Source organism: Taurulus bubalis, assembly GCF_910589615.1.
Source record: "Taurulus bubalis genome assembly, chromosome: 2".
NCBI classification, from domain to species: Eukaryota; Metazoa; Chordata; class Actinopteri; order Perciformes; family Cottidae; genus Taurulus; species Taurulus bubalis.
The window spans coordinates 32,968,303-32,996,044 of record NC_136590.1 but is presented as its reverse complement, the minus strand read 5'-3'; the positions used below and the strand labels follow the sequence as shown (position 1 = coordinate 32,996,044).

The following is a 27,742-nucleotide window of genomic DNA, read 5'->3' as shown; positions in this document are numbered from 1 at the left end:
TCAAGATTAACCTTGGTGCTTTGACACTGACTGTCCTGAAACTACAGTCCTCGTTTTTCTCCAACATGCATTTCAGTTGCATTCACGTTCAAAAAGGGTGGAGGAGAATTATGGAAATAGACGAGAATGAGCCAGATAAGAAAATAAAAGAGAGAAAGAGCAAGAGATGTGAGCTTATCTCTGCAAAGAGTTACAGCGATTGGCTGTCGCCCTGTGTGTGGGCGTGGCCGGGCCAGGGGAGTAATTCTGATTGCTTGTTGCTCTGTGAGTTGGTGTAGCTGGTCCAGGGGAGAGGTTTTGATTGGTGGTGGCTCTGTGGGAGGGGGAGCAGTATTGAGCCTGCTGGGGACAGCCGTGGCAGTGGGTGGGGGAGTCCCACCCAGCTACAGGTGAGGAGGAGAAGAATGGAGATGAGGGGGCGGGGGAGGTAGAGAAGGAGCGGTGCAGCGGGGAGGAGGCGGGGGATATGAGGGGGCTGGTCTGCAGACGCCACAGAAGCTCCTCGTTGTTTCGACTCAGACGCTTCTTCTCAGTGCTCTCCTTCTCGACTGAATCATGGAGGTTGGCGTTCTCCTCAGACAGTTGCCTGCAGAGATAACAGCAAAGAGGAAGCTAACATTGTACAGTTTACAGCATCTACAGTTTAAATCAGGGGGTTACAAAGTAGAGATTAACTTAATGATGACTGAATGTGTCTTTACCTTGACATGACAAGGTTATTATCAATACGAGCCCTCATATCTTCATTTTGCTGCTGCAGAACCTGGACCTTCTCCTCAAGGAACACATTCTTTTGGGCCTGCTCGAAAGTGAAATAAAACCACAGTGTAATCTTCATTCACCAGACACACTGACCATCATGTGTATCCAGACCAGTGTGCATGCATGCGTATGTCAGCTGTCTTGAGCCTACCACTTTCTCCAGATCGGAGATCTTCTTGTCTTGCTGGTGAATCTGCTGGTTCTTCATTTCCACAACCTCCTTCAAGCTCTTCAGATCTTGTTCAATGTGCTGGTATGGAGCCAAAGCATCCTGTGACAGACACATGCACATGAAGAAAGACACAAGACAGTGAGGGAGTGGTATGTGAATGTCAGTGTATTTATCTTATAGAGTAGGTGAACTCACAACTATCTGTTCATCTGTACTCCTCCTCAAAGCCTCCTCAAATCGTTTGGCTTTGTCCCTCAGACTCTGGTTTTGAAATGTGAGGGTATCCACTTGATCCTGAACAAGCATCCACACACACACACACACACACACACACACACACACACACACACACACACACACACACACACACACACACACACACACACACACACACAGTAACATACATTGCCTCAGTACATATCAGTGTGCATAAACCAAAAAAACATTTTTATGGCAACATACCTGGAGAGAAAGCCTGAGTTTCTCAAAATCTTCCTCCAGAAGCATCTTCTGTTGCTCATGAGCTTTCCTTAAGTCTACTCGCAGACACAGAAGCACAATAGAAAAAGAGTATTTGTGTTGTTTTTAGCAGTGCTGGTGTCAAATTGTGTTTTCTTTTTTTAAAAAAGGTTTAAAATCACACCTCTCATTGTACGGGCGTGCTCCTCATGTAGTGTTGCCATGGTAATGTTATGCATGTCTCTGAGCTCCTGAGTGGCTGCCCGGTGGTAGACTGTCATCTCCTCCATCTAACACACACACACACGCACACACATACTTTAATGACTGACAAGGTGTCATGTGAAAAGAGATCAGATCTTATCAAAGCAAACTAAATTTCCCACATCTCCCATGTTGCTTTTGTTTCTTTCACCTGTTCTTGTTGCTGAGTCCTCAGCTCCTCCATCTCTGACCGATGCTCCTCCTTCAGGTGTTCTGCCTCGGCTGAGTGACACTTCCTGAGCACATCCTCCACAGCCGCAAGCTCTGCCTCCTGCTGCTGCTGCAGCTCCTGCAGCTCTCGTTCAAACGCCTCCTCCAGCACCGTCTTCTCCCGGTGGAGTCTCTCCCATTGCGCTGCATTGAATGCTGGGTATGAAGCAGAGTGTATCTTATTATGTTATCTTAGAGAGGGTAGACGTTTGAATGCACATTCATGACTATACAAACTGGGGTCAGGGTTTAATTCAATAACAAAAAGAATTAAATAATATGGAATTAATTTTATGTTTTTTATGCAGAGAATGATTTACTAATCCTTTTAAAATAAAAAAAAAGCAGAGTTATAAGGCACTCCCTCAAACTCTTGTTCGAACATCTTACTCACTAATGAGCGCTCGTTATTGTTATTAGTAGCACCTGTGCAGTTGCCCGATGGGATCGATTAGGTGTTTTTATTGGTCTGGTCAAATGTTGGTTCTCACTCACCCATTTCATCTCTGATATTTTGCATTTCCAACGACAATTTCCCTTGATTTTCCTTTGTTGTTTTATTCTGAAAAATAAAAATAAACACATTCATAATTTAGGTTCCAAGTAGCATTTATAAAGTAGAACAGTGGAACAGCTAGTTAACTGTTGTTAATGTAACAAGACCACAAACCATGCGAGCAGCTCTGTGAGATCCATATTAGACACAGTGGGGCTTTGAGCTAAATGCTATTGTCAGCATGCTAACATGCCCACATTGCAAACAATTGAGCAAGAGGCTGGGGGCTGCTCAGTGACATCCTCTGGCCTGATTTGGTAACATTCTTTTTTCACACATGCGTTTCATGCATCTCTTTAACCAACAGTAGAACCATGTTGGAGCAATAGTCCACAGAAATGTCTACTTTTTCATCATACTCAATGATTACTTAATTAATGTTTAAGAAATATATATAAATAGGGAAATGTAAAAAAACAAATAAGAAAAGATGAGAAACCAGAGGTCTGTGATATGTGGAGACATAGGCTACTCTATAGACAAGGAGGTTAAACTGAATTTAAGCTGCATGACCTGCTTGAGAAAAACACTACTGTCGATGTTGCTTATTGATATGAATAAACTCATATGCATGTCCTGCATGCTGTTGTCCACGTCTATACAGTAACTGTACGGCCAGCAGAGGGAGCTCAAACCTACTCCAACAGTTAGACACTGAAAGCGTTCTGGTCTTAAAGCTTGCCGTATCTGCACTATGGGCTGGTGACTGTAGCACTCAGACAGTAACAATAAAGAAGCCAGACAGTCCCTCGGCAGTCTGGCAGCCATATTAAAGTGATCACACCTTAGAGGCTAAATCATTCCATCAGACACAGAGAGCTGGATGAAACCAGCACAGTGACACACTGAACTCTGGAGGACCCTTCTACCGGCGGTAGCAATCAATCTGGCTCATCGTGCTGCTTGAGGACCATGAGGTGAATCTCATCTCACCTCACAGTGTTTAATACTGTATGTGTTCTTGACTTATCGTGTGTGAGAGCATGCTTTCTACAGTCCAAGCTCTAAGTAAATGGAACGGTTGAAGCACTGTTGTCTATCAATCATAGGATCATATAGCTTAACCTTCAGACCATTCCTGATAGTGGAAGATTGGATTGTGGGGGAAATAAACATAACCATGATAGCTGGTATATTATATTAATTTGCATACGTTGTATTATTCAAGCTGGCTACCTTGAGGCAGTAATGCTGAGTGGTGATAATAAAGGCTTCCAGACCCAAGGAAGTCTTCCTCAGTTCTTCTCTTAGAGCTCCCATCTGCCTCTCCTGCTGCTCACAGCGTCCCTGCAGCCTCTGCACCTATAAGTGTCAAAGAATAAAACCTCAGTGACAAAGAATAAAATCTCCAAGGGGTGCTGCAGATTTTCTTAGCAACTCACCTCCTCCCTGAGCTCTTCTTTTTTTCTTTCCTCTGCTTGCCTCTCTCTCTCTTTCTGTTGAGCCTCCTCTTTCTCCCTCTGCAGGCTCTCCTGCTGTTCCTGCTGCAGCCTCATGGGGGCCACGCAGCGAGGGGACCCCGGGGGAACTGACCCTCGCACTGCTGCTGCGGGCCGCTGCCCAGACTGGACTGTAGGGGGAGAAAAAAACAAACATAGAACATTAAATTGACTTAGAAACGTTTGTGTTAGTCTGTATTTTCTCTAGAAAAAAACATTGGAAATACGTATGATATAGAAATATTAAAATGACACATATGTATAATATGGTATCTCCCATATGCCATTAAATAGTCGTGTACTAATTCTTGAATCTAACTAGAACACATCTATCTATGAAATAGATGAGTATGGAATCAGAGGAGATTTGACCTGACCTATTGCTAATGGCAGTGCTCACATGATAAATGATAGTAGGTTAATGTAATCTTTCCTACAGAGTATAAGCCTTTGGGGTAATTCCCAGTCCGGTGTTCCTAATGATGGACCACCAAATCTGATTAAGCAGCAGTATGCGATAATATATAGACACTGTTACAGCATGCTTGTATGAGTGTAACATTTGTTTTGTATTTGTGTAAAAACATTAGACACATTAAGTAAAGGACATTAATGATTAGGCCATTTGAAGGCCAGTCAAACACAAAATGTGGAGGCCATTTTCCCTTGTAGGGGCACAACCATTAAGCTGCAGTTGACATGCAGACGGGCCGATTAACCTCTGTGTGAGTCACCTTTTCATGTAATGTGAGCCGATACCAGCCTGTGGAGAGACACAGCATCATCCGGATAGACAACATTCTTTTAAAATGTACCGTCCATACATGTTCACACAGACTGACCAACGAGCCTGCGTGTGTCTGCACACACAATAACTAAATCCCTGCAGCTCCACATCACCTGCTTAAACCATATCATTCAGGCCTACTGATCCATGAAGCATGGTCGCCATGACAACGGGAGGCTGGACTTGGGGTGCAGGGTCCCAGGTAATGAGTGAAAGATAGGTTAGATGGAGATGGAGGGAGGGGGGGGGGGGATAAAATGAGGGGAGCACTACGGGTCACGGGTGAATGAGAGAAGAGATTGGAAAGATGAAGAATTCAGTAAGAAGGGGGGGAAGGTACCTCAAGGAATGATTTGATCGTAATGTTAGGCGTTTTAGGACAATTTATCTCAAAGAACAAATCAAACACATATGTATTCTTTCAAGTGTATGTCTGCGAGTAAAGTAACCTAAAATGGAGGGGACTTCTCTTTGAAAATGTAAAAACTAAACATCAAACGGCAACAAAAAAAAAGTATTTTCATGGAATCTAATAATTCAGGCTTTGAAAATATCAGTACATGTTTCAATATTGCATCTGCATCAGTGTATTTGACATTAGGTGTACATTAGGATTCCCAGCAGAGGGGTTGATGGAGGAGGAATGATGCAAGAAACAATGAGGAAAAGGTGATGGCAGCCCTTGGCAGACAAGTATTTCAGATTGTAGAAGGGCTATTGCACAGGCTTAATGAAGAAAACAGTTTCTTGAAACATGATTTGTTGTCATGTTTTTGTAAGAAAATATAAATGTTCAACTTTAGTGGATAGTTTAAGCTCCAAGCTCAACACAGAAGGCAGGAGAGTAACACAAATTGTACAATCTAAAAATGGGAGGAAAAACATGAAAAACGACCAGGATCTGTTCTTTACAGTTGTAGTTTAAAGTTGTAGACTTTGAAATTGTGTGTTGTTGATGCAATTGCAGGAAAGGGGTCCTATCTTGGTTGGAGTACCGTGGTAGGTGGTAGTCCACTGATGGTAATGTAGGAATGTATATGTGTGTCACTGCCAGGGTGTGGTGAACGGGTTATTTCATTCTCATTTCAACATGCTGGCATTTTGCTTAAAGACTGTCTAGAGCAGCTTCAAGTGGGAGCAGCCAACTTGTATTATCTGTAAGTCCACATAAACCACAGAAAAGCTACAGTGCTGAGAATCAGAGAGAGATTATTTTGTGACTGTGTGGGAGGAGACAACGTCCAGCAAAAGATGCAGCAAAGAGAACAGTAACACTCGCACTTTAGTGTTCAGTGAAGCGAGCAAAGAGAGAGGTGCTGCCTGGGGTGTGTGTGTCATCTCTGAAGGATAGGTAGGCCCCCTGCAATCCTATGAGAAAATGATTTCACCACTCTAGAGCCTTGCAGAAGAAAGGTACAGACTGCACGGAGCAAGTCAAAGATATCTGAAGCTGCTTCTCGGTCTTGGTGGATTAAGAAGAGGTCATTAGGATACTTTTTTGAAAGGTTTGGAAAGGTAGATAATCAGGTGGGCTGGATGAGTAGGATTACAAGCCACTGTTTACATATGTTTCTTTTGTATAATATGTTTCGATAACAAGAGAAAAGACTCACCCGGGGACTGAGGTTTGGGTGGAACCACCGCCAGCCTCTTTGGGGAGGACGGAAGGGAATGTGTGACCTCTGAACTCCGCTGTAACTCCTTCCTGCCAACTGTCAATCAAAACGGATACAGTGTAGCTTACTTTAAACAGAAAAGCATTTAGATGACAACGTGAATGTAACAGTAACACGTTAAAAAGCGAGATGAAATGTATATCACATGTTGTCAATACAAACTTCCACCTACATACACACACAAGCATCAAACCAACCAACCGACCGACTTCTCACTCTCTTTTCCATTTCTTTGCTGATTTTTTCACTCTCCTTTTTCAATCTTTCTGTTACTCTTCTGCTTTCATCTCCAGCTATCTCAACCCCTGCTGCGTTGTATAACTATGTCCCACGGGACTCTGGGAGAAGCAGAGCATACTGGCAAGATGTGCCCATCACCTCCCGGCTTTCTGCGACATTACACACTTTGCAGTCACGACAATCAGGAACTTTGTCACAGAGAAGGTGGAGTGTGTGGGAGTAGAGAAAGTAGCTGGATTTAAAACAATAAATGTAAGATGCCTTAACCAGGAAAAAAAATAAATGTGCGATGAAAAAAAACAGATGATAGTAAATAAGGACATTTTCAGTTTCAGGAGGTTAGCAGGAATATGTTGTGAAGCAGAGAGGAGAGAAGGAGAGAGGCCTTGAAAAGAAACTAATTAGACCTGTAATGGGAGAGACGCCTCTGATCCTGAACAAATCCCCCAAATAACCCTGGAGAGATACTTCAGGCCTGCAGAGACAGTGTGTGTGTGTGTGCGTGTGTGTATGTGTGTGTGTTCACTGTACATGTGTTGGTGTGTTCATGCAAATGTGGCTCTCAGAGTGACTCATACCACCAAGTGAACCCCAGACTCTCTCTCTTTCTCTCTCTCTCTCTCTCTCTCTCTCTCTCTCTCTCTCTCACACACGCACACACACACACACACACACACACACACACACACACACACACACACACACACACACACACACACACACACTGTTACTAAAACCCAACATGACTTTCTTGAACTTGTACATGAACATTTAACAAACACTTTAAACGCCTAATATATTAGAGGAGAGGTAGTTGGGAGGTGTTTAGCCTAGCTGAACACAAAGAGTAAAAGCAGGGATAAACAGATATCAGACGTAAAAAATAAATGTAGATGCCTCCCGGCAACTCCGAAATGATCTTGCTCAGAGTTATTCGGCTACAGTTGCAGGATGCAAATAAACAATATGTTCACACAGTGCATTCCAAGCACAAATTGTGCAATTAATTCTGCAGTATGGATGAAAACATACTGGATAGTGGAGGTAGATTAAGAGTATACAAGCATGGTAGGGACTATGTGATGCTGTGCAGTGTTTTGAGCTAATTCTATAAGCTAACATCAGCATGCTAACATGCTCACAATGTTGGTATAATAGCTCAAATACTCACTATCTCGGTTTAGCATGCTGACATTATGTAATTAGTCTGAAACAAAGTGGTAGTGGCTGGTTTTGGGCTCTGTGTCAAGAAGGTTTTTGTTTGAAGCTTTCAGGGGCTCAACATGACAGATGTGTTTGTTGACGGATGTAGACGTATGTGCAGATGTCTGAAAAAATGTGTGAGTGTGTGTTGAATTGACATAGACAAAAAAGTATTTTACAGTACAGATAAAAGTAGTGTCTGTGCACAACTTGCAGGTTGACAGGGACTCCTCAGGTCTTTTATTCATCAATAATTTACAGCACATTTAAAATCAGCAGGGGCCTACAGAGACACAAGGTGAGACCTTCATTTTCTCACAGTTGCTACACTGTCTGCATTGCCAACACACAGACCTGACAGGGGGGAGGGGACCTGTTGACAACAACACAAGGATGAGCTCTATTTTAAAATGTGTTTTACCCTGTATGTGATATTCTGCTAACACCACAGCAAGGATAGCAGCGTTTTTTGTCTTTTATTCAATCAGCTATACTGTAAAAGTTGAAAGAGAGGAGTTAAGTGTGAGCGAGAGAAGTGTGATACTACAGGCCGTCTGGGTTTAATTTCCATGTGTGAAAAGCATCACTTGTGCGCCTCCTCGCCTCTGAACAAATCGTATTGGCACCTTCAATGAGGACAGTTGTGAAGCGACAAGCTCGAAAATATTCATTAGCAGTAGAACAACACGTTATATGTCTGGTGTTTTATGATACTTAATGATAGCTTTAAAAGCTGAAAATGTATTTTCAGCTTTCAATCCTTGTTATTTGAACGTTTTCTAGGACATGAGAAAGTACTGTCATCATGCACATCATACACTTGAATATACGACCGAAACGGACACTTGAAAGGCAATTCTACCCTTACATATCTCTAACGCAGTTCAACACATTCTGTGAGTGATCTTGTAAGTGAAGTGTACAAGTGTTAAGTTAGTGGGTTCCAGTATTTTCCCAAAATTACTTTCAACAACCCCTGAAAGCAGGAGCTTGTGCTGCACTGTACTGTATATGGAGGCAGAGGAAAAGTTGGGCGGTTTATGCAGTGAGAACACTGTATGCCTCTTCTACCATGGATTTATCACAATTTCTTACGAACATGTATGCAAAGTATTGTTTTTAGAACATGAGTGCTTGCTCTCTCTCTCACATGCATGAAGCTCAGATTGTATTTGCATGTAGGGGTGAGTTCCCTGCCCGTTCCCCTTATGAACACGCCATTATTTCTGCACAACCGGAAATACACATTTTGACTGAATTTAGTCCATATTGAAATGAGTCTGAGCCACATTATAGAATGACACAATCTTTTTAGTAGATTACATATTGTTTAAAAAAGAAAGAAATAATTCTGTAGCTGAATGAAGAAATGCGCTGTGTTCTCCAATAAAAAACTTGACTGACCTCCAGGAGAACTTCTTGGCTGGGCGGGCAGGTACCGCCGGGGAAGAGCTGGGGTGGAGGGCGGCTGCAGGCTGTTGCTGCGACAAGGTGCCCCTCTCTGGTGATCAGTCGACGGAGGGCCGGTGGTCACTCTGTGAAGAGGAGGATCCTCACTCACACTCAGACCTGGAAAACACAAAATCGCTTTTAATTTACATTGCACATGTTAGGATATATCTACAGAGTTCCCTTTCTGAGTTGCTATATCTCAATTGCTCCTTCCTTTTTTTTATAATCACATATTGGTTTTTCTACAGTCTGGTAAAGGTATGTATATGTCTGAATTCAGGCTCAATGGACTGAGAAATGGTTTGTAACCTCTGGGTCTCGCTGCTGATGCTCTCAATCTTCCTTTTGTTAACCTGCAGCAGTGCACTAATCCTGCGCAAACACATGCCTCACACACATGTTTTATACAGGGACACTACAGCGCTTCCAAATGAGCACATACAGCAAATACACAGGAAAATACAATGCACAATCACACATAAGCGCACTGATCATCGCTCATCCTGGCCAATGCTGCAGCTATAATCTATTAAATTACTAGCAGATAGTTAACACACTTGTTAACACACTTGCAAGCACACATGCACTCTCACGCACTGCACTCCAGCTCATCCCACCGATCAATAATGACACAAAAGATTGCCTGCCTGTGACAAGCGGGGAGGGACAATTCAATATAAAGCTGCTTGTAAGAACCCGTGAGATGTAGACATGCTCACCGCATCCTCAGAAATCAGTGCTCGTTGGACGATGTGATAGGAAAAAAATCCCAAGCTGCTGGGAAAATTTTGAGAGCAATATTTGCTTTTGGTCTGCATTTTCTTTTGTTTAAAGCCAAGTCCCTCGGCCACTTGGGATTATAATAGTACACCACTTCATCTATTCATACAACATTGACAAGGATTTTTTTGGTGACCAAAGAGTAGACACTCATTGAGTTAAGTATACCCACTCCTTTTTTTGCTCCCTACAAGCATAACCACACAGAAATCCTTCAACATTCCTATTTAACATATTCAACCAACCACATTAACTAAGCATGTTTATACACTGCTTTAGATAAATCATTTTTACTTAATACGTTTCTCAGCCTTTTCTCAAGTTTACCATTGCTCATTGTTCATTTTGGCTCCAGCAAATTGTAAAATCCAATATTTTTCACTATTTCTAAAAAATCTGAGCCGTTTTGTTGCATGCAAGATAAACATATGCATGTAAAACCCACACCATGGGTCTTTAGAGACCAGGAACTATGTTATGCATTACCGTCTATCATTAATTTTATTCAGTTAAGCACTTTCTCACACACACACCGATGGCAGCAAGCTATGCACGTAATGCACTGTGGACAGGGAGAGCCAGGTACCGAACCACCAAGCCTGCAATCACCGGAATATGTTCACTACCCCCTGAGCCACAAGAAGGTTTGGATGATAGTAACTTTGAAGTGAAGAAGTGCCCGAAGCAACTGATGATGCACATTATATGTCAGTGCCAAATGAATAGCAAGATATTTCAGAATTTGAGCTAGAGTATGACAATGGTAACTCAGAGCAAAATAGCAGACCACTGTGCATAGAGTGCCCTACCATGCTGACAACAAGACAATGATTATTATGTGGAACACATTTGTGTTTGGTCGATCCCAGTCATTGAGCAGTTACAGCAGTGTGTAACACAGTACAATACTGAATGTGATTCAAATAATGCTTATCAAAAGTACTGAAAATATTTGTTTTGACACCAAGAAATGTGTTTTGGGTGGGGTTATTAGCTTAGTTTAGTTTAGTTTGATTTTTTATTTCTGTATCATGGCAAACATCTGGCCCATGCCACAAGACACCACTATTTTACACATAACAACATATGTCTTACAGCAGTGGTGGGCTGTCAGGGCCTGCTAAGCCTTCTCTGCAAAATCACAAAGTTTACATTTTAATTAAAATGTTGTGTGTGTATATATATATATATATATATATATATATATATATATATTAATAATTAAAAGTTATATATATTTTATAATTGTATTGTTTTTCACAAATACACTACATGTATTATAATTAGTTTTCCCTATTAGCTTATTTTCTCATTGCACAGCTCCTGTGTTCCTCTGTTGCTCTGCTTCCAGCCTGCTGGCTGACAGCTGGCTGGAAGCAGAGCAACAGAGCAACATGCGTGGCTGCTTGTTAAGGGTCTGCTCACAATCACATTTCACCTCTGTTTCTTTACGTGCGCTGTGATTGGTCAATGGTACTGTGGAAATAGGTGGCGGTAATGCACCTTTTGTTGGATAAATCCGCTTTTAAACCCAAAAAGGAGAAGATTAAGAAGCTAGAAGCGAGAAGCTACCTTGACTCTCAAGCTGAAGCCTGAGCAACCGCAGCTGTTAAACTAAACAGCAGGCGTAGGTACCAAATTCACGGCCCGCCACAATGTAAACACACAAATAAAGAAAACTAAAGAGCAAAAAAGAGATTACCACAAATTCTATCATCTTTCAATGCAATCATATTGGGATGAAATGTTATGTTTTTTTTAAATCTTTGCCAGATCATTCAAGTTGCCAATATGGTACAAATGCTCAGCCAGTTTCTAGTTTTGTGCTCTTGAGTTTTAGTCTCATGCTTGCAGTTGCCCTGTATAACTCTGAGTACTCTTGTGCTTCAAGTCCATTCTCTGCCTGCCTTGCCAATCTGCTTTCCAGCCTTCAGCTCAGCCCACTCTTCCTGCCCCACTCCACTGCCATCTCTGGGTCCCCTTTCACCCATTTTCTCTGGTAAGTGCTTGTGAAGTTTTTCATACCTCTGTACGGTTTCTACTCTGGTGTCCTAAATCTACTTCACACAACAATAAATCATTTCGAGATTTATTGCACCAAGTCCTTAATTAAATGAGAAAATGTGTATTATTTTTAATTTGTCAAGTATTCTATTCACACGAGTACACAACACCATGTGGTTACTTCATTATACTATGTATTACCAGAAAACATGCTATCACCTCAAATGCTTTGACTGGTGCTTCATTTTCTGAGTTGACACAGATCAATTAGTTGGTTTATATGAACTGAGATGTGCTCATTAGTCATATGTCAAATATGTACTGAACAAATTCCCAGAGCACAGAGAGGAAGAGCAAATGGTGACGCTATACATGATCTGATAAAGAATGCTGTAAATTATAAAAAGGAAAATGCCATTCAGGAGCTTGGAGGGATGTGTTTCATTAACGGTAAAAGCAAGCTGATAAGCATCACTGATTGGCAAAATGCCAGCGATGACAGATAACAGAGCATAATGAGGATGGGAAGAGGATCAGGAAGAAGCAAACAAAGAATATAAAAAGAACTGCAAAGAGGAGCCAGTGGCAAGCTTAGCGTTTTATGAAGGCTGATGAAAAATACCAAAGATATTAAAAAGGGATCATGAGCCTGGTGAAACAGCTGAGAACAAAAGGCGCAAGGTTTTACAAGCTCAGTGGGAGGCCAATTTATTGGAGCAGATTGCATCTCACAGCAAAAATAATGCTAGTAGAATAATGCTGACTCTTGTATCTGACTCCTATACACAGAACTGCATGTGGTATGATATTTGTGTGTGTATCTTCAGAGTTTCCCCTTGGTGTATAAGGAAAATGGCAATATAACTGCATGTCACCTGCATAAGTTTAATTTGATTGGGAAATGGCTGAATTCAGACCTCAAAGGTGTTTCATTTAACTGACACATAACATTCTGTGCTTCCCAGCTAAATCAGCACATTCACATTCTGCAAAAGAATGAATGTAGGTGTCCTAAAGGAATTGATCTTGGTGTAGTCCATCCTGGTTGCATACACACAGTGTACAGACTGCAGTGCTGACATGCCAAAGAAATGGCTATTCTACAAAAATGCCGCTGGGAAATAAATACTCAAAATGTTACCGTATGCTTTGAGAAACAGCAGCATCTGGGACAAATATTTAGGGGATGGCTGATAAGCTGGTGGTGGGTATGATGTGAGTGACAGATAAGTTATATACATGTAAAACACGTTTGCCGTTCACCAAAAGTCATGTGGGAGAATCCGGTTTCTTCTTTTAAGCAATGTCTTTTTCTGGCCACTCTTCAACAAAAACCCATCTCTGTGGAGTGTATGGCTTAAAGTGGTCCTATGAACAGATACTTCAATCTCTTCTGCGGAGCTTTCCCTCACCTTCAGGGTTATCTTTGGTCTCTTTGTTGCCTCTCTGATTAATGTCCTCCTGGCCTGGTCTGTGAGTATTTGTGCTCTCTTTGCAGGTTTGTTGTGGTGCCATATTCTTTCTATTTTGTAACAATAATTGTAATGGTGCTACATGTAGTGTAGATCATGCTACACTTAGATTGCACCCTGGTGGACTTTATTGAACTAATTATTTGACTTCTAAAGGTAATTGTTTTTTTGCATTTTGCTTCACCATTTTTGACTTTCTTGAAGGTCCATTACCTAAAATGCTAAGGCACAAAAAAAAATGAAATACAAGTTGTAAATGGGGGGTGAAAACATTTTTGCAAGTCACTGTAGTTCATAATTGATTTAATTGAACAATGTCCTGGAAGAGGTCCTTTACTGAATAAAAGTATCAATTCCTCACACGTTTCATAGATGTCTATTTAATGAGTAATGTATACATGTAAATTGGAAATGTACACTCTTATCCATATCTTATACTCTCGATTTTGAAGTCTGACCTTCAGTGTGCCTGTAATATTAGACTTCATATTCACACAGACGGTTGTCAGCTTCATTCAATGCTCTTCAATACAATAGACAACGTGTGTAATTAAGTTTGAAGTTTTGTCCTCACCAGAGCTCACATTTTGTCCTGCTGACTAATCTTAATCTAAAATGTCAACTTGTCTCGAGAGAAGTCTGGAAATCGTTGAAACACTGAAGCAACATGTTTCTTAACATTTTGCCAAATTGTATCTCCAAGCAGATCGGTGTCAGTTCGTGTACTTTATAAGTGCCAGAACATGTGCCATATTGCATGATACACAGTTTTGCACAAATATAAAATTAAATATTACGCCTGAGTGTAAAATGCGCTTTAATTACATGCCGATCAGTGTCAAGTAAATTAGATCCATGGATATGGAGTTCAATTTTTTTTTTCGAAACAATGTCTGCACTCAAAACATTACCAACAGCAGTCAAAGTGTGCATAACTGTGTGTCTTGAATGATAAACTATTCCTGGCCAATAATAAAACATAATAATAATCTTTAATAATGAAGGTCAATTAAGTACAGCCTTATGCGTCTGAAGAGATGTTTGTGAAAGTCAAGGTTAAAGCTGCACATACGAAGCACAACGTAATGGAGACTGGAGAGTGGCTGCAGACTGTGAGATAGATTAGATAACACTGGAGCTGACAGAAGCATCCACAGGATTCCTGTCTCCTGTGTTGAGTGTCCGAGGAAGAAGATGAAAGTAAAAAGGTTTAACTATTATAACCGTATAATCATTTTCTTTTTCTATATAACCATTTGAATATATATATATATACTGTTTGGTTTTTATTTTCGTTATAGTTTGTGATTAGACCACATAAAATTCATAGGACGCTATAAGTTGCTATGTTGTATACTCTTTTTGAATGAGATGTGTTAAATGTTCTCTCCTTTGTTAAAGAGCATGCATTGGCAGTATTACCAAATAAGGTAGTGAAACCTCCTCTGTCCAACTCTGGTGACAGGATGATTTATGTATTCTGGTGTATAAAAGAGGGGGTAGGAATGCATGTTTTTTGGGGGGTGCCTGACAATTCTGTGCAGGATTAGAGAAGAGAGAAGAGGTGTTTATTCACTAGCTCTAAACTTAACCCTTTCTCTTAGTTACTTAATATGCATCTTTACTAGAAAAGGAGAAAAATCAGATTGGACCTGTCCCAGCCCTTAGGGGTTGGGACAGGTCTCCAGCTTTCGAGTCTGGAAGAAACTTCTGCTATCAGGAGGGGGGTGTCTGACAATTCTGTGCAGGAGTAGAGAAGAGAGAAGAGGTGTTCATTCACCAGCTCTAAAAACTTAACCCTTTCTCTTAGTTACTTGTGATTTTTAAACTGTTTGATTGAATTTCATTTTTTGTATGTAAGATAAACTTTGAATAAAAACTCGGCCTTACCATTCGTGAGGGACTGAAACCAAACCAAAGGTTCTGGTTCTTAAACAATTTAAACCCTCTGTCCCTGTCCATCCACCGTGAGATACAGAGGTGACAACTGAATCTACCAAAGAGACTTAAGTTAAGTATCTTTGGGTGAAGACTTTTGCAGTGTTTGTCATAATGATGAGATGGTGTCAAAATAGGTAGAGAGAAGGTATAGACGATATACGTACTCGCTTGATAAGGGTTGAGAGAAGTTACAGCCTACCGCAGGGGACCTAGAGCGCAAGCTGTAAAACACCCTCGACAAAACCTATAACTTAATTTGAAAATAACACAAAAACCTAACGATTTAGCACGGGGCGAGATAAAAGACCGAAGGCGTTATGCCAATATCGGATGAGGATTATTATTTCCTCTGGGATCATCCGGCATAATTAGCCGACGGAGTGCCACCGAGTTAGGTGCGAGGTCTTGCCTTTCCTACTCTCCCCCCTACCCTCCTCTTCCCATGGCAAGACCACCGTTCACGCTACACCTGCCAAGACCCTGAGAGGTCAGGAGATTAAAGGTGCAGCTCAACCAGAGGGAAATGTGACATATGTTATGGTCCACAAGAGACCGACGCTTCTTTGTGGACCAGTTGATCAAGTGGCATAAGTATGACTTACCATTTAAAGTGTTATTTGAGGACTCATAGGCCATACAATCTCAAAAGCATGCCGAAGGATAAATATTTTCTTATTAATGAATGTTGAGATCCACTAGAACTGTCCTAAATTTGCTGTGCACAATGGTAGAGTAAAATTAAGAAGGAATCAATTGAGAAAAATGGCTCTCTTTTCAGTATAATGCTGAATTAGTATCTCTTACATGTTTATCTGATTTTGATGCTCCTGTTTTCACATTCTCAATGTTGTTATCAGTCTGGACCATCAGTTAAGCTCATAAACCATGAATTAGATGGCACTAGATAAAATACTGGGAGTTCATCAGTTAGCAACCACTGTCTTCACTGTCACAGCTGTTTCTTCAGTAAGCCTCTGCCATGTTAGTTTTTCTCTCCTCAGCCGTAGGATGGCAGCCATATCTAATTGGTGTGTGTGTGTGTGTGTGTGTGTGTGTGTGTGTGTGTGTGTGTGTGTGTGTGTGTGTGTGTGTGTGTCCATGTACACGTTTGTGCATATGTGTGTGAGCATGCACCATAGAAACCATCTGTTCACAGTGAGCTAGCATGAGTCACAGACCAGATCTGAGCCATGGCATCTGGGGGTATAGCATCCACTCTCCTCCCCGTGCCAATCCCTCCATGCAGCTCTCTTTTTTCTACATTCTCCCTTCCTGTCTCCCCTGAACTAATTTGGTCTCATTGAATTTGCTTTCATCTCTGCATCTCCCTTCAGCTCATCTTCCCCCATCAGCTCAGCTCTGCTCAGTTTTCCCTTCCGTTTATTTAAATTTCACTGAAAGAGAAGAGTGATGCAGGTGATAATGCTCTAATAATAAATAATACAAAGTTTGTTTTGGCAATTGAGTTTCTGTCATGGAGTCAGCGTGGCTTAAAGGCACAGGATTCATCAACTTCCTTCTGTTGGATTCTCCCGTCAGCTATGGAGTCTGTCAATCACAGTGGAATTAACAATGTATCCCCGTAGGTTTCTACAAGCATAGATGCTCTCTCTCTAATGCACATACACACATCCCTGAAACACCATAAGGGATGTCAGTGATTGGGTTAATGGTTAATCAATGTAATATAGAGTAATCTGTAGCCCCCTCGATGCGAGACAAACATGCGTAATTGCATGCATACTTGTATCCACACAGGCGATACGAATCCATCAAGACCAGAACATTTAACTCAAAGTCACCTTGGTTACCTGAGTGTGAGGGCGTTTAAGTAATTTCCATTTTATTCTCAAGTATCTGATTTGTTTCACTTAAAATAATCTAATACAGAAGTCTATTTCAACATACATCTAGTGGTATCTAGCCATAGTTTTGGTTTTATCTCACCATCTTTCTTTCTTTTCTTTTTAACTTAAAATATATTTTTGAAATTTCTACCTTTATCAGTGTGGTTGACTGGAATGTGATTTGATGTCATCAGCATTGGAAATTAATAGAAGCTGTCAACACTCATTGAAACTACTTTCTACCAGAAAAATAGTCCCTATTTGAAAACTAAAGTGTGTTCGGTGGATTATTCCAAATAACCGGGACATTGTGTCTGGAAAGAGATTATTCTGCTTTTTTTATTTGAATGAAATTTGTCAATGCTGTGAGCAAACATTTCCATGCAACGCCATATTATTGGAGTGGAAGCAGAAACTGTGAGTAATTTGGGCAACCCAACCCTTTAATATTGTGATTCTGAACTGATGTCTGTGCAAATTACATCACATTCTCACAATATAAGTAGTTTTCCTCTGCCTCTCCACAGACACATCATTTCACACACACACACACACACACACACACACACACACACACACACACACACACACACACACACACACACACACACACACACACACACACACACACACACACATGCATTTTACCCATTGATCAGAGCAAGTTGAAGAGCTATGACAGTGGGGAGTTTAGACTCCAGGGATCCTTCCTCTAACCCACTTTACTGGAGCCTGGCAATCCTTTCCTCCCCATCGCTCTATTCCTTAATGACTTCTCCTATCATCCAGAGCCCTAATGGAGTCTGTTTTGCTTGCTGATCAATGGGGAAAACGAGGAACTGAGCCTAGCCTTTCTTCTCTCTGTCAGAGGTAGGTACTGGATTGCTGCGGCTCCCTCAACATCCTTGATGGAAGCATGTGTGAGAACTCATCTGTCAATCCTTATGTTCTTTGATCTGAGTCGGCGCGCAGTAAGAGCAGGCAAAGATCCCCCGAGTGGTCGAGGAAAATCGCTGTATGTTAAACAATCACTACATCCATACATCACGTACTTACATGCATTTACTGGAATGTACAAATAAACACAGATTAAACAAAAGCAGAGACTTTGGAAATCATAAACGGAAGATTGTTTGCAAATCTCTCAATTTGTCCGTCCACTTTGGTATTTCACCATCTTGCTTCAAATCACAACATCCGTCTACAAATGGGTTTGTGCAGTGACTCAAAAACATGCCCCAATATTTATCCCATTGCCTTGGGCAACATAAGGATTTCAAAATGCAATTGTTGGATACATTTCACAATATCTAATATTCAAATCAGGGAACAGCTTAACTTTGAACAAAAGGTCACCCCTATTTTTGCAGCTTTCTTAAATTGCCCTAGAGTCTCAGCATTTCATCATCATGCAGGATTCAAACTTTTAAGTTAAAGCACTTGCTAATTTCTGATATCAAGCCCGTTTCATACATGATAATAATTTTGCAGGGAACATTACGAACAATCAAACGAGACAAATAAATCCAGGTCCAGAAAAGATGTTAGTTTTCAAGCTAAAAATGTTTCTGTTATTTATCTTTTTATGTATCCCAAATAAAGGTTAGACAAAAAAACACCAGACAACCCCCTGGTTAGAGCTCCCCACATGCCTGCACACTGGGAGAGGAGCTACAGCCCCGTTTAGTCTGGAAGGTTCAAGTAGCAGAGTGAAAGTTCAAATGCCTCACAGTTAAAGGTCAATAGCACCACACCGAGTCAAAAGGGAGAGTTAATGTTCCTGCTCGCACACAGAAACATCAAAGGTGCTTAATCCTTTGCCTTTCATGTCTATCATCCTTGACTCCATTTTGGTCTTGCCATGCTCCGAGCAGCAGCAGTTCAACAGCAGGAAGAGGAACATTGTGCTGCAGGCTCTACTTTTACAACTTCTATTCTCTTGCATTCTACTGGCAGGTGTTCATGTGTGTGTGTGTGTGTGTGTGTGTGTGTGTGTGTGTGTGTGTGTGTGTGTGTGTGTGTGTGTGTGTGTGTGATGAAGGCATTTGTAAATGAAAAGCTATGAGGTAGGAATTTTAAATTAAATGTATTAATAGCTTTAGAAAAAGGAAAATCTCCACATTTATGTCACATTTTTTATAAGAAAAAACACTGCTGTGGAAACCCAAGAGAGTCCTTGTTTTCCTGTTCTACAGTAGCTTGCTCACATTACCGCACAGTTTGTATTCATTTCCAACCAATGAGGGAGAGAAAAGAGGGAGGAAAAAAGTGTGTACAAAAGGAGGGCAGGAGGGAAAGGAGTGATGACATAACAGGGGGCCTGGCGTGCGTGAGAATGGAGGTGCTTACGTCAACTGTAACTGGGAGAGGAAGAGCAAGCATTCCCTATGTAGGTCACATTAAAAACACATGCAGCTACAAATACAGCCAACTAACCAACCAGCCTGCAAAGCTGCATTGAAATCCCAACTGTGAGTACAGCTCCAGTTCTCCACGACTGAAAATGAGCAATACCCATATTGTACTGTTATCTCTGCTAAAATCTAAATCTGCAGCACATCTGCAGCACATCTGCAGCACAGACCTAGTTGAGAGCTTGTTAAATTACTGATGAGACCGGGGAATGACGTGTGCTTTGTTATTTTTTCATAGATTTTAGACAAAAAGGCTGAGCTGTCAAATGCGGGAAGTGCCGTGTCTTTTCAGTGTATGTATCAATGAAGTATCCCAGTTGTGGGACATTATATTTTCTATTTGTATAAAGTATGTCATTCTGCCTTCACCTTTCCCTCATGATTCTAAAGAATCATCTGTGGGCAAATTAAGCAATTACATCACAATGTTCCACATCTCTGGCCTTAATGATTATGACTTTAATTAATGAATATTAGTGCGATCTATTTGGGTCAATCATGTGTGATACATGCACATCACACAGGGAAACTTTGTCTAATCATAATATCCAGCGATTAACGATAACTTGATTGCAGTGGCAACATCTATTACCAGAAATATTCCCTATATTGTGTCATTTGTTACAGAGAATGTGCTTTGGAAAACAGCAGCCTGACAGTTATTATTGTCTCGGTGCTTGTGTATGAAAACACAGTGTGACGAATATATTGTCAGCGGGGTGGAGCACGGGAAGAGAAAGCAAACTGTAACGTAATTAATGTGGGAGGGGGCCGTTTATGCAAACTATATTCATGATGGGATAGAAGAAAGCAATGAACACAGTATGGTGATGATAACAGCGTACTACAGTGTACAGTGTATAGCAGCAAATTTCTCACAAATGGTAGCACTGGTGTCAACAGATTTTGTATGGAGTGGACTCACGGTGAGCTGTCCTGCTGGGGTCACTCTGCGTGCTGTCAGTAGAGTGGGCCGAGGAGGCAGACGAGACGCTGGAGCTCCTGACAAAGCCGAAGGCTGCCAGGCGGCCCGCGGGGAGGCGACTGGAGCTGAAACCTGGGGGGCGCAGGCCTGACTGGCTCGCTTTGGGAAGCAGAGACCTTGAGGACATGGCTTGGGGCTGGGGTGCTGCTGTCGCTGGAGCAGCAGCAGGAGGAGGAGCTTGATGGGTGAAAACCTGGTCATCTGTTCACAATGAAGAAAAAGCACAATAAGGAATCATGTTGTCATTGTGAATACCCAAATAATGCTATATTCTGTTAAATGTACATGTGGTGTCCTTAGATGAACTGCTATTGCAGCAGCAGCCAGGCAGTAAGCAGACAAAAGCAAACTAATCATTCCCTGCATTTCAACTTATTCGGTGACCCTTTGTTAGACCCCACCCCTATGCTGTTACTCCATCAGGCTATTGGAGCAACCATGGAGCCCACACTGTCACTAACTGCACTCCCTGCAGAAATATTATCAAATGTTTGGAAAAAACGGGTTGAATAGATAAAGACAGAAGCTAAAGCCGACAGATCACAGTGTCAAAGTGAACCTTGCGATCGAGATGGAAGACAATGAGATTCAGGAACAACACAGTTCCTCCTAATGATGTGCCAATACGCTCTGCTAATGTTTGCTTCATAGGTTTGTATGGAGAAATATAACGTTTTAGAAATGCATAGCTCCTTCCAACCTCTCTAAGTAATCAGAAAAGACTATGGCGCCAAACCGAATGGTTGTGGGACCCTGTTTAGAGCTGGGTTACGCTACTCTATGGTTGGCTAGTCCACTTCCGAGTGGCGGAACTTGACAAAGGGTCAATTAGCTGCATTTTGCTCACTTTGTTTGAGCTGCAGGCTGTGGTGCTGAACGGACAGCACCACAAGAGGAGGAAGTCCAGTTGTGTCTGTGACTACTATAAACTCATTATTCACCAGTTACATACCAACAAAATGCAGGGCATTCAGCTCAGCCTTGATGTTTATTTCCCCTGTGATCATTCATCCTCCTGTGTTGACAAGCTCTCAGTGGTTACCAGGAAGTGTTGTGTTATGACTCTGATTGCTACAGCAAGCAAATATGATAACAATATACACAACAACCTGGTAAAAGCTGCTTTTGGCTCTGACCGTGCTCACAGACTGGGCTAGCGGCCAGCAGCTTCTCTAATGCCAACACTGTAATGACGTTCGATATGACACCCACAATTTAGAACACAGATGATATATCTTTCCAATACATCCATACACTGTTTGCCTGTGTTTATAATTCTTTACAAAGTCCTTCCTCGTTATTATAGGCATTACATTGATTCTGCAGTTACCCAAACTGCATAAAATCCGTTCCTCTACCGTTCAGGACTTAAAACCCCAAAATTATATTAAAGGTTGATTTAAAAGAGAGAGGAAGATAAAGGGAGAAAACATATTTAGATCGAAAAAGAAAGAAAAGACAGTGAATAAAGAGGAGGATAAAAAAAAAGGAATTGAAGCTACATAACGGCAGCTATTCTCAGTGAGCAATGGGGTTCTCGGTAATCTTTGATTCCCGACAGCCAAAACGAGTTAATGTGCAGGCATGAACAACCAAGGCTACACACATTTACACACAGTGGTCAGTGGGCAAATCCTCGGGCCTGGGATAGGAACCCCAGCCTGAAGTACACGGTTTAGATCCTAGACAGGAGAGAAGAATTATCCCCTGCTGGCTGCAGAGATAAGGTATAGGCAGCCCTCCTTTCCTCAACTATTTGGCACAGCTGTGGTCTCCACAAGCTCCAAGGGAGCCGCCGCATCAATACAAGAAAGGAAGAACTCTGAGAAGGAGAATACACGCTCTCTTGGTAAAAGACAACATGGGGCAGTGCGAGGGAGAAAAGTCTCCAGTGTATCTCCCCTCCAGCTTCATCAGCGCCACTGTTCGCACTCATCACCTCCTTCCTCAATATCTGCCTGTGTGCCATGCGTTCTGTTTATTAGATTGAAGCTCGCTCCTCTTCAGTGAGAAGGTCAGGATCATTAAAGATAAATGTCCTCATTTTCCTCCTGCTCCCCACTCCACTCATCCCCTCTGAGAGACGAATGAAGGAAGTGAGCCTGACAAACACCTTCAACCTCGATGGCACAGAGCTAAGCTCTTGGTAAATGAAGATGCACATTATTCATAACAATCTAAAAGGGAATATGAAGGGAATGGAATAATTAATATGACATTGACTGTCCTCTCTTTCTGTTCTGTCCTCTGGTTCAAAAACATCATCAAAGTATGATTTTGAAAATGCATCATAAATCACCAAATCCTGGGTGTTTTCCTTGGCTTGCAGTTTTCTCTCTTAAGCTATTCTAAAGATTTGAATACAACTTTCCCCTTATGTCTGAAACACCACCTACAGTCTCTCAACAACCCCCAAGAAATGAAAACATCTTCAACCATTAGCTTTCCCTGATAGAGAGAGTATCCTTACTTGAGATGGATAATGTAAATTGGGCTGTGAAAAGTCAATGGGACAGGCAGCTGGGATAAACTCTATAACGACCAAGCAATTTTAAATAAAGCCCAAGGTGAGTTGCGGCAACCTGCATGGATTTCCTCCACAAAGCGTTAAATTGCATATTATTAAACGTGATACTTGAGTGCATTGCAATCTCTGCAGAGCTACTCGAGCAAAGCACGGGGCGTCGCTGCTGTGAAGATGAGCAGAGGAGAGCCTCAATATGCAGAAGTTAGCTTCATCACAAACGTCCTGTCCTCTAAGTAGATAGTCCTCATTATCATAACAATAGACATGCAGTTTAAACCCTACATAATAATGATGTGAGTAGTTGGAGTACTCTGACTTCTTTCTACTGTATAATTACTATAATATAATATAATTACTATATGTGTATGCAAGATGGAGAGAATCCCCTTCACAAAAGCCTGAAAAGTTGTAATTCATAGTGATGAAAAGAACAAAGGAAACATAAAGTGCTTATTGGAATGTTTTTATGGGTTACGGCTCAGATTTCTCCAGGAGATGGAAGAACAAAAACAATAGAATTCCCTTAATTACATAGCCTACAGAACAGACACTGATACACACAATGTTGACCCACGCTGTATATATACAGTACATATTTTAGCTAGTGTTTATCCATGCTGTCTGTGTAGGACAGGGTACAGCAGGGATGAGAGATGATTGCAGCGAGAAGATATACTGGCGTTACTTAAACCTTAATTGCTTTGCACTTCAAAGCCTGCATTTCCCAGAGGGCCAAGCAGCACTGAGACACCATACATATGTATTAAACGAGATTATGATAAGGAAGGCAGGCAAATCATAACACTATGCTGATCAATTCAGTATGTGCAGTTTTGGGTTATGTGTGTCTCTGAGTGCCCGTGTGAACACGTATGTCACACTGTGAGAGAGCAGATGAGATATGCATGGAAGTGATAAATGGTAAAGCAGGCCGATAAGCAGTTACTTGGGTATTCCAGTGACAGCCGAGCTGTAATGTAAATCTGACTTCAGCAATCATAGGTGGTATCTGAATTAGAATTTTGCTGTGTGTAAAGTGTGAGCAAGCTTTTATTTATTTGTGTTTTGTAGATGGCAGCCCTCGGGAGCAGGAAAAGTCCCCTCAGAGTATTTAGTTCTTAAACCCTCCAATCAGATCAGCCAAAAGGAATCTCACAGAATGTATTTTGATAAGCTGCCTTCATCTCAGGCCAATGCCATTGCTCTGCTCGTTGCTGCGGTAAGGTTGCTCTCCCTGGTGTGACTAATTTAAGGTTGCTGAAATAAAAGCTGACAAACTGGAGCCCAAAACAGACTGTCTCTGCCGGGTATTCTTTCTGCTCTAAAACCTAATTTGGGGAAATCTCTTACCTGTGTTATCTGTTGTTGTCTGACTGGTCGCTGGGCTGACCGGTTGGACTGGCTGGCTGAAGACCAGTGCTGACCTCTGACCTTGACTGGGTCCTGTGCCCTTGGCTGAGACCGTAGTCGTCCTGTTGACTGCTCCCAGACCCAGGCGCAGACCTCTGCCAGAGCGCAGGAGGCTGCCGTTTCCTCCGGCCTGAGTAACCGCCCTCGACTGCAACGCGTCCTCAGCTGTGCTCCTTTTAAAACTGACAGATCTTCCCACCTAAAGATCAAAATAATGTAATGAACTTAAAAATACTATTATTTACAAATATATACTGTAGCTTAGGCCCCAATATTGAAAACAAATATGAATTAATTCAAATTCAACTCATAGTAATGAATAATGAATCAAGTATGATGAGGGTGATCATTAGTAGAAAATAGTAAAGGATAACAAGAATTCCTCCTTCTTGAATTGTGTCCACATAATATGGTTGATGCTGTGAGTAGAAGTCACAAACAGTTTGATGACATGCAGGACAATTGGGATGTTAAACTGTTAAACACCTGTGGGGTAATTCAAGAGTAAGTGTTGTCTCTCAACAGCCTCTGGGCTGGACAAAATGCCAACGGGCATGCAGTGGCAAATAAAGCGTGGAGAATCTTTTTGTCCCGGTGGGCTTTGTACTTCAAAATGCATTAACTATTTATACACGCATATTTGACGCTGATGTTTGACGCTGTATGAGTATGAATACCAAATTGAGCTGTTTAATCAGAATCAATAAGGGATGATTTTAAAGCTCATGAAAGAGTGGGAATATAATGCAGAAGATCTGTGATCAATTATACATGGTTTACTATGGGAGAGAAATAATGGACAACTAGTGAAACTGATATGCAGCATCAACAAATGTAACAAAGGTTTTGTCTTTGTACTTAATATGTATAGCATAATGTATTTCATAAAACAATTATATCCTGCTAATTGATTTAGGAATTATCATAATTCAATATAAATATATCCTTTCACTGTTTGTGTGATTGTTCGTAATAGTGGATTGTGCTTAATCTCAACAGTATATAAAGTCCTTTTGATGAAAGAGTGAGTACAATCCCAAACTATAATAGGAGTCATAATGCAAGCTTCATTCTTCTAAGAAGTATTTGTAATAAAAACCTTGAAATCAGATACTTACTGTTTGAAGACAGTACTACTCACCTCAGACGGCGCCCCGTAGAAAGTTTCTGCTTTGCTGCCCAGGTTTGGGGGTGCTGTGTGGCTGTGTGTGTGTGCAGGGGGGACGGTGTGTGTGTGTCCAGGGGCCTTCATACTCCTGCTCAGCATTCCTGATGGGAAGAGGGTTGTCTGCATCTCCTGGCGGTACTTGTCATAAAGCAGATTGGAGGCACTGAGCACTGGGGCTCCTCTGGTTTCTGCAGCAGGCTTGGATGGGTCTTTAGCGGTGTCTTTGAAGGAACCGGGTGATTGGCCGTGTGTGTATGCCGACAGCCTGGACGGTAGAGAGGATACCTGATAAGGTCCGTCAGCAACCTGTGGCTTAAACTGAGGATTCTTTCGGACAGAAGTAATGATTTTGGGCCGAACTCCTTTAGGTTTAAGTTTAGGTGATGGGGAGCTTTCTTTGGGGCTGGAGTTGTGGTAAGAGCTCTGCTGGTTGTTAAGAGGCGCTTTGGGGATTCCACTTGTGCTTATATTGGTTTTGACTGGTGCTCTCATGCAACTGTTGCCATAGCCCTGAGCTGATGTTGTTACAGCAGGGTTGCATCCTGACGGGATGTGTCTAACCACTCCAGGGACATTCCTGGAAACGAGGTACATGGAGGGCTGCTGGTGAGGTGAACCCTGGGGTGTCCTGAGAGGGGAGTGGGGAGGGGTAGATGACCTGGAATCAACCCCTGTCCTGTTGGGACTAGAGCAATTCCTTCTGTATGTGAGCTGAGTCTGGGGTCTCCTATCGAAAGGATTTGAAGGACTTGAATTACGCCAAGCAGTTGTGGCTGGCCGTTTTTCTGCAGAAGGAGCCTCTCTCTGGGCTGTCTGGTTGGGCTGCCTGAGCTGTGAGCCTCCAGTTGTGCTGTACAGGTTGGAGAAATCTGATGGTTCCCGTAAAGACGATTTCGTAAACTGTCTGTTTGATCCACTACTGTATGAATCTGGAAAGGGGTTAGGGGGAGATGGTGGCCCTGTCTCTGCTAAGCTCCTCGCTCTTCCCATTTCTGTCTGACAGAGGGGTCGGACGAGCTGTTGCCGTCGCGGTGGCACCACCCTCTCCTCAAACCCTGCCTTCCTCCTTTGGCCCAGCACCCCATCAGAGGTCAATCCACTTCTATGATGACTTCCCTCCTCCTGTCTCTGATCCTGGCTGTAGTATTGAGAATGGCCTTGTTTCTCCTGAGGATGCGATGGAGGGGACTTCTGGTTGGCATCTGAAGGGGCTGCCCTTCTTCTGGTCTGGGCTGAGGTAGTGATGTTTGTATTGGAGTATGGGTTGGTCTTAGAGTTGGACAGAGAGACGAGACACTGCGCTTCTCCGCTACCATCCAGAGCACTCGACAGGCTCCCGCTGAGGGAAACAGCTGACAGACTGGAGACAAACACATTTGTCTCAGACTTGGACTCCTTCAGACCTCCCTTCCGTCTCTCCCTGTCTCTGCCTGGCCTGGTGTCCCTTTTCTCTAGTAAGCTTGTCACACATGTGTCTAGCTCTTCAGTGCTATGATAGGCAATGCTATTTCTGCTCTGCGCTTTGTTGTTCTCGTTGTCATTTCTCCTCATGCCGGTCGAAGCAGAGCTGGCAGTTGAGCTTGAGGATATGGACATGGGACCGTCATCTTTACCATCCCTCATACTTCCTCCATCGTCATCCTCCTCCTCCTGATCCCTGTTTCCCAAGAATGTATGTATCTCCTGACAGTCCAAAAGCTCCAAATCTCTGATCTCACGCTCCAAACATTGCTGCTCAGAGCCCCAGATCACAAACTTGTTTGGGGATTCTCTCTGCGAGACCAAAGGAGGGATGGAGCTTGTGCAGTAACCTGTGTCCTCGATCAGTCCTCTTCCTTTTTGATCACCAATCGAAGATACTTGATTGGCATTACCATCTCCTAATTGGGGGAACTGGATATGCGTCTTGTTCCCAATCTTCTCTCCTCTTTCAACATTGACCCTCAGTCCCTGTAAACCAGTTGGGATGCTCAT

At 42.2% G+C, this 27,742-nt stretch overlaps 1 protein-coding gene across 1 annotated transcript; it reads right to left on the bottom strand.

Moving 5' to 3' along the window:
• Window positions 1–174: 174 nt before the first annotated feature.
• Window positions 175–27,742, bottom strand: mtus2a (microtubule associated tumor suppressor candidate 2a; the record flags this gene model as incomplete). Its single annotated transcript, XM_079237839.1, has 15 exons — window positions 175–586; window positions 702–802; window positions 914–1,033; window positions 1,130–1,228; window positions 1,397–1,470; window positions 1,578–1,683; window positions 1,809–2,023; window positions 2,363–2,429; window positions 3,600–3,725; window positions 3,806–3,993; window positions 6,263–6,361; window positions 9,173–9,337; window positions 20,604–20,864; window positions 24,541–24,799; window positions 25,742–27,742. 15 exons carry the CDS (start codon window positions 27,740–27,742, stop codon window positions 175–177), a joined length of 4,293 nt encoding a protein of 1,430 aa, XP_079093965.1.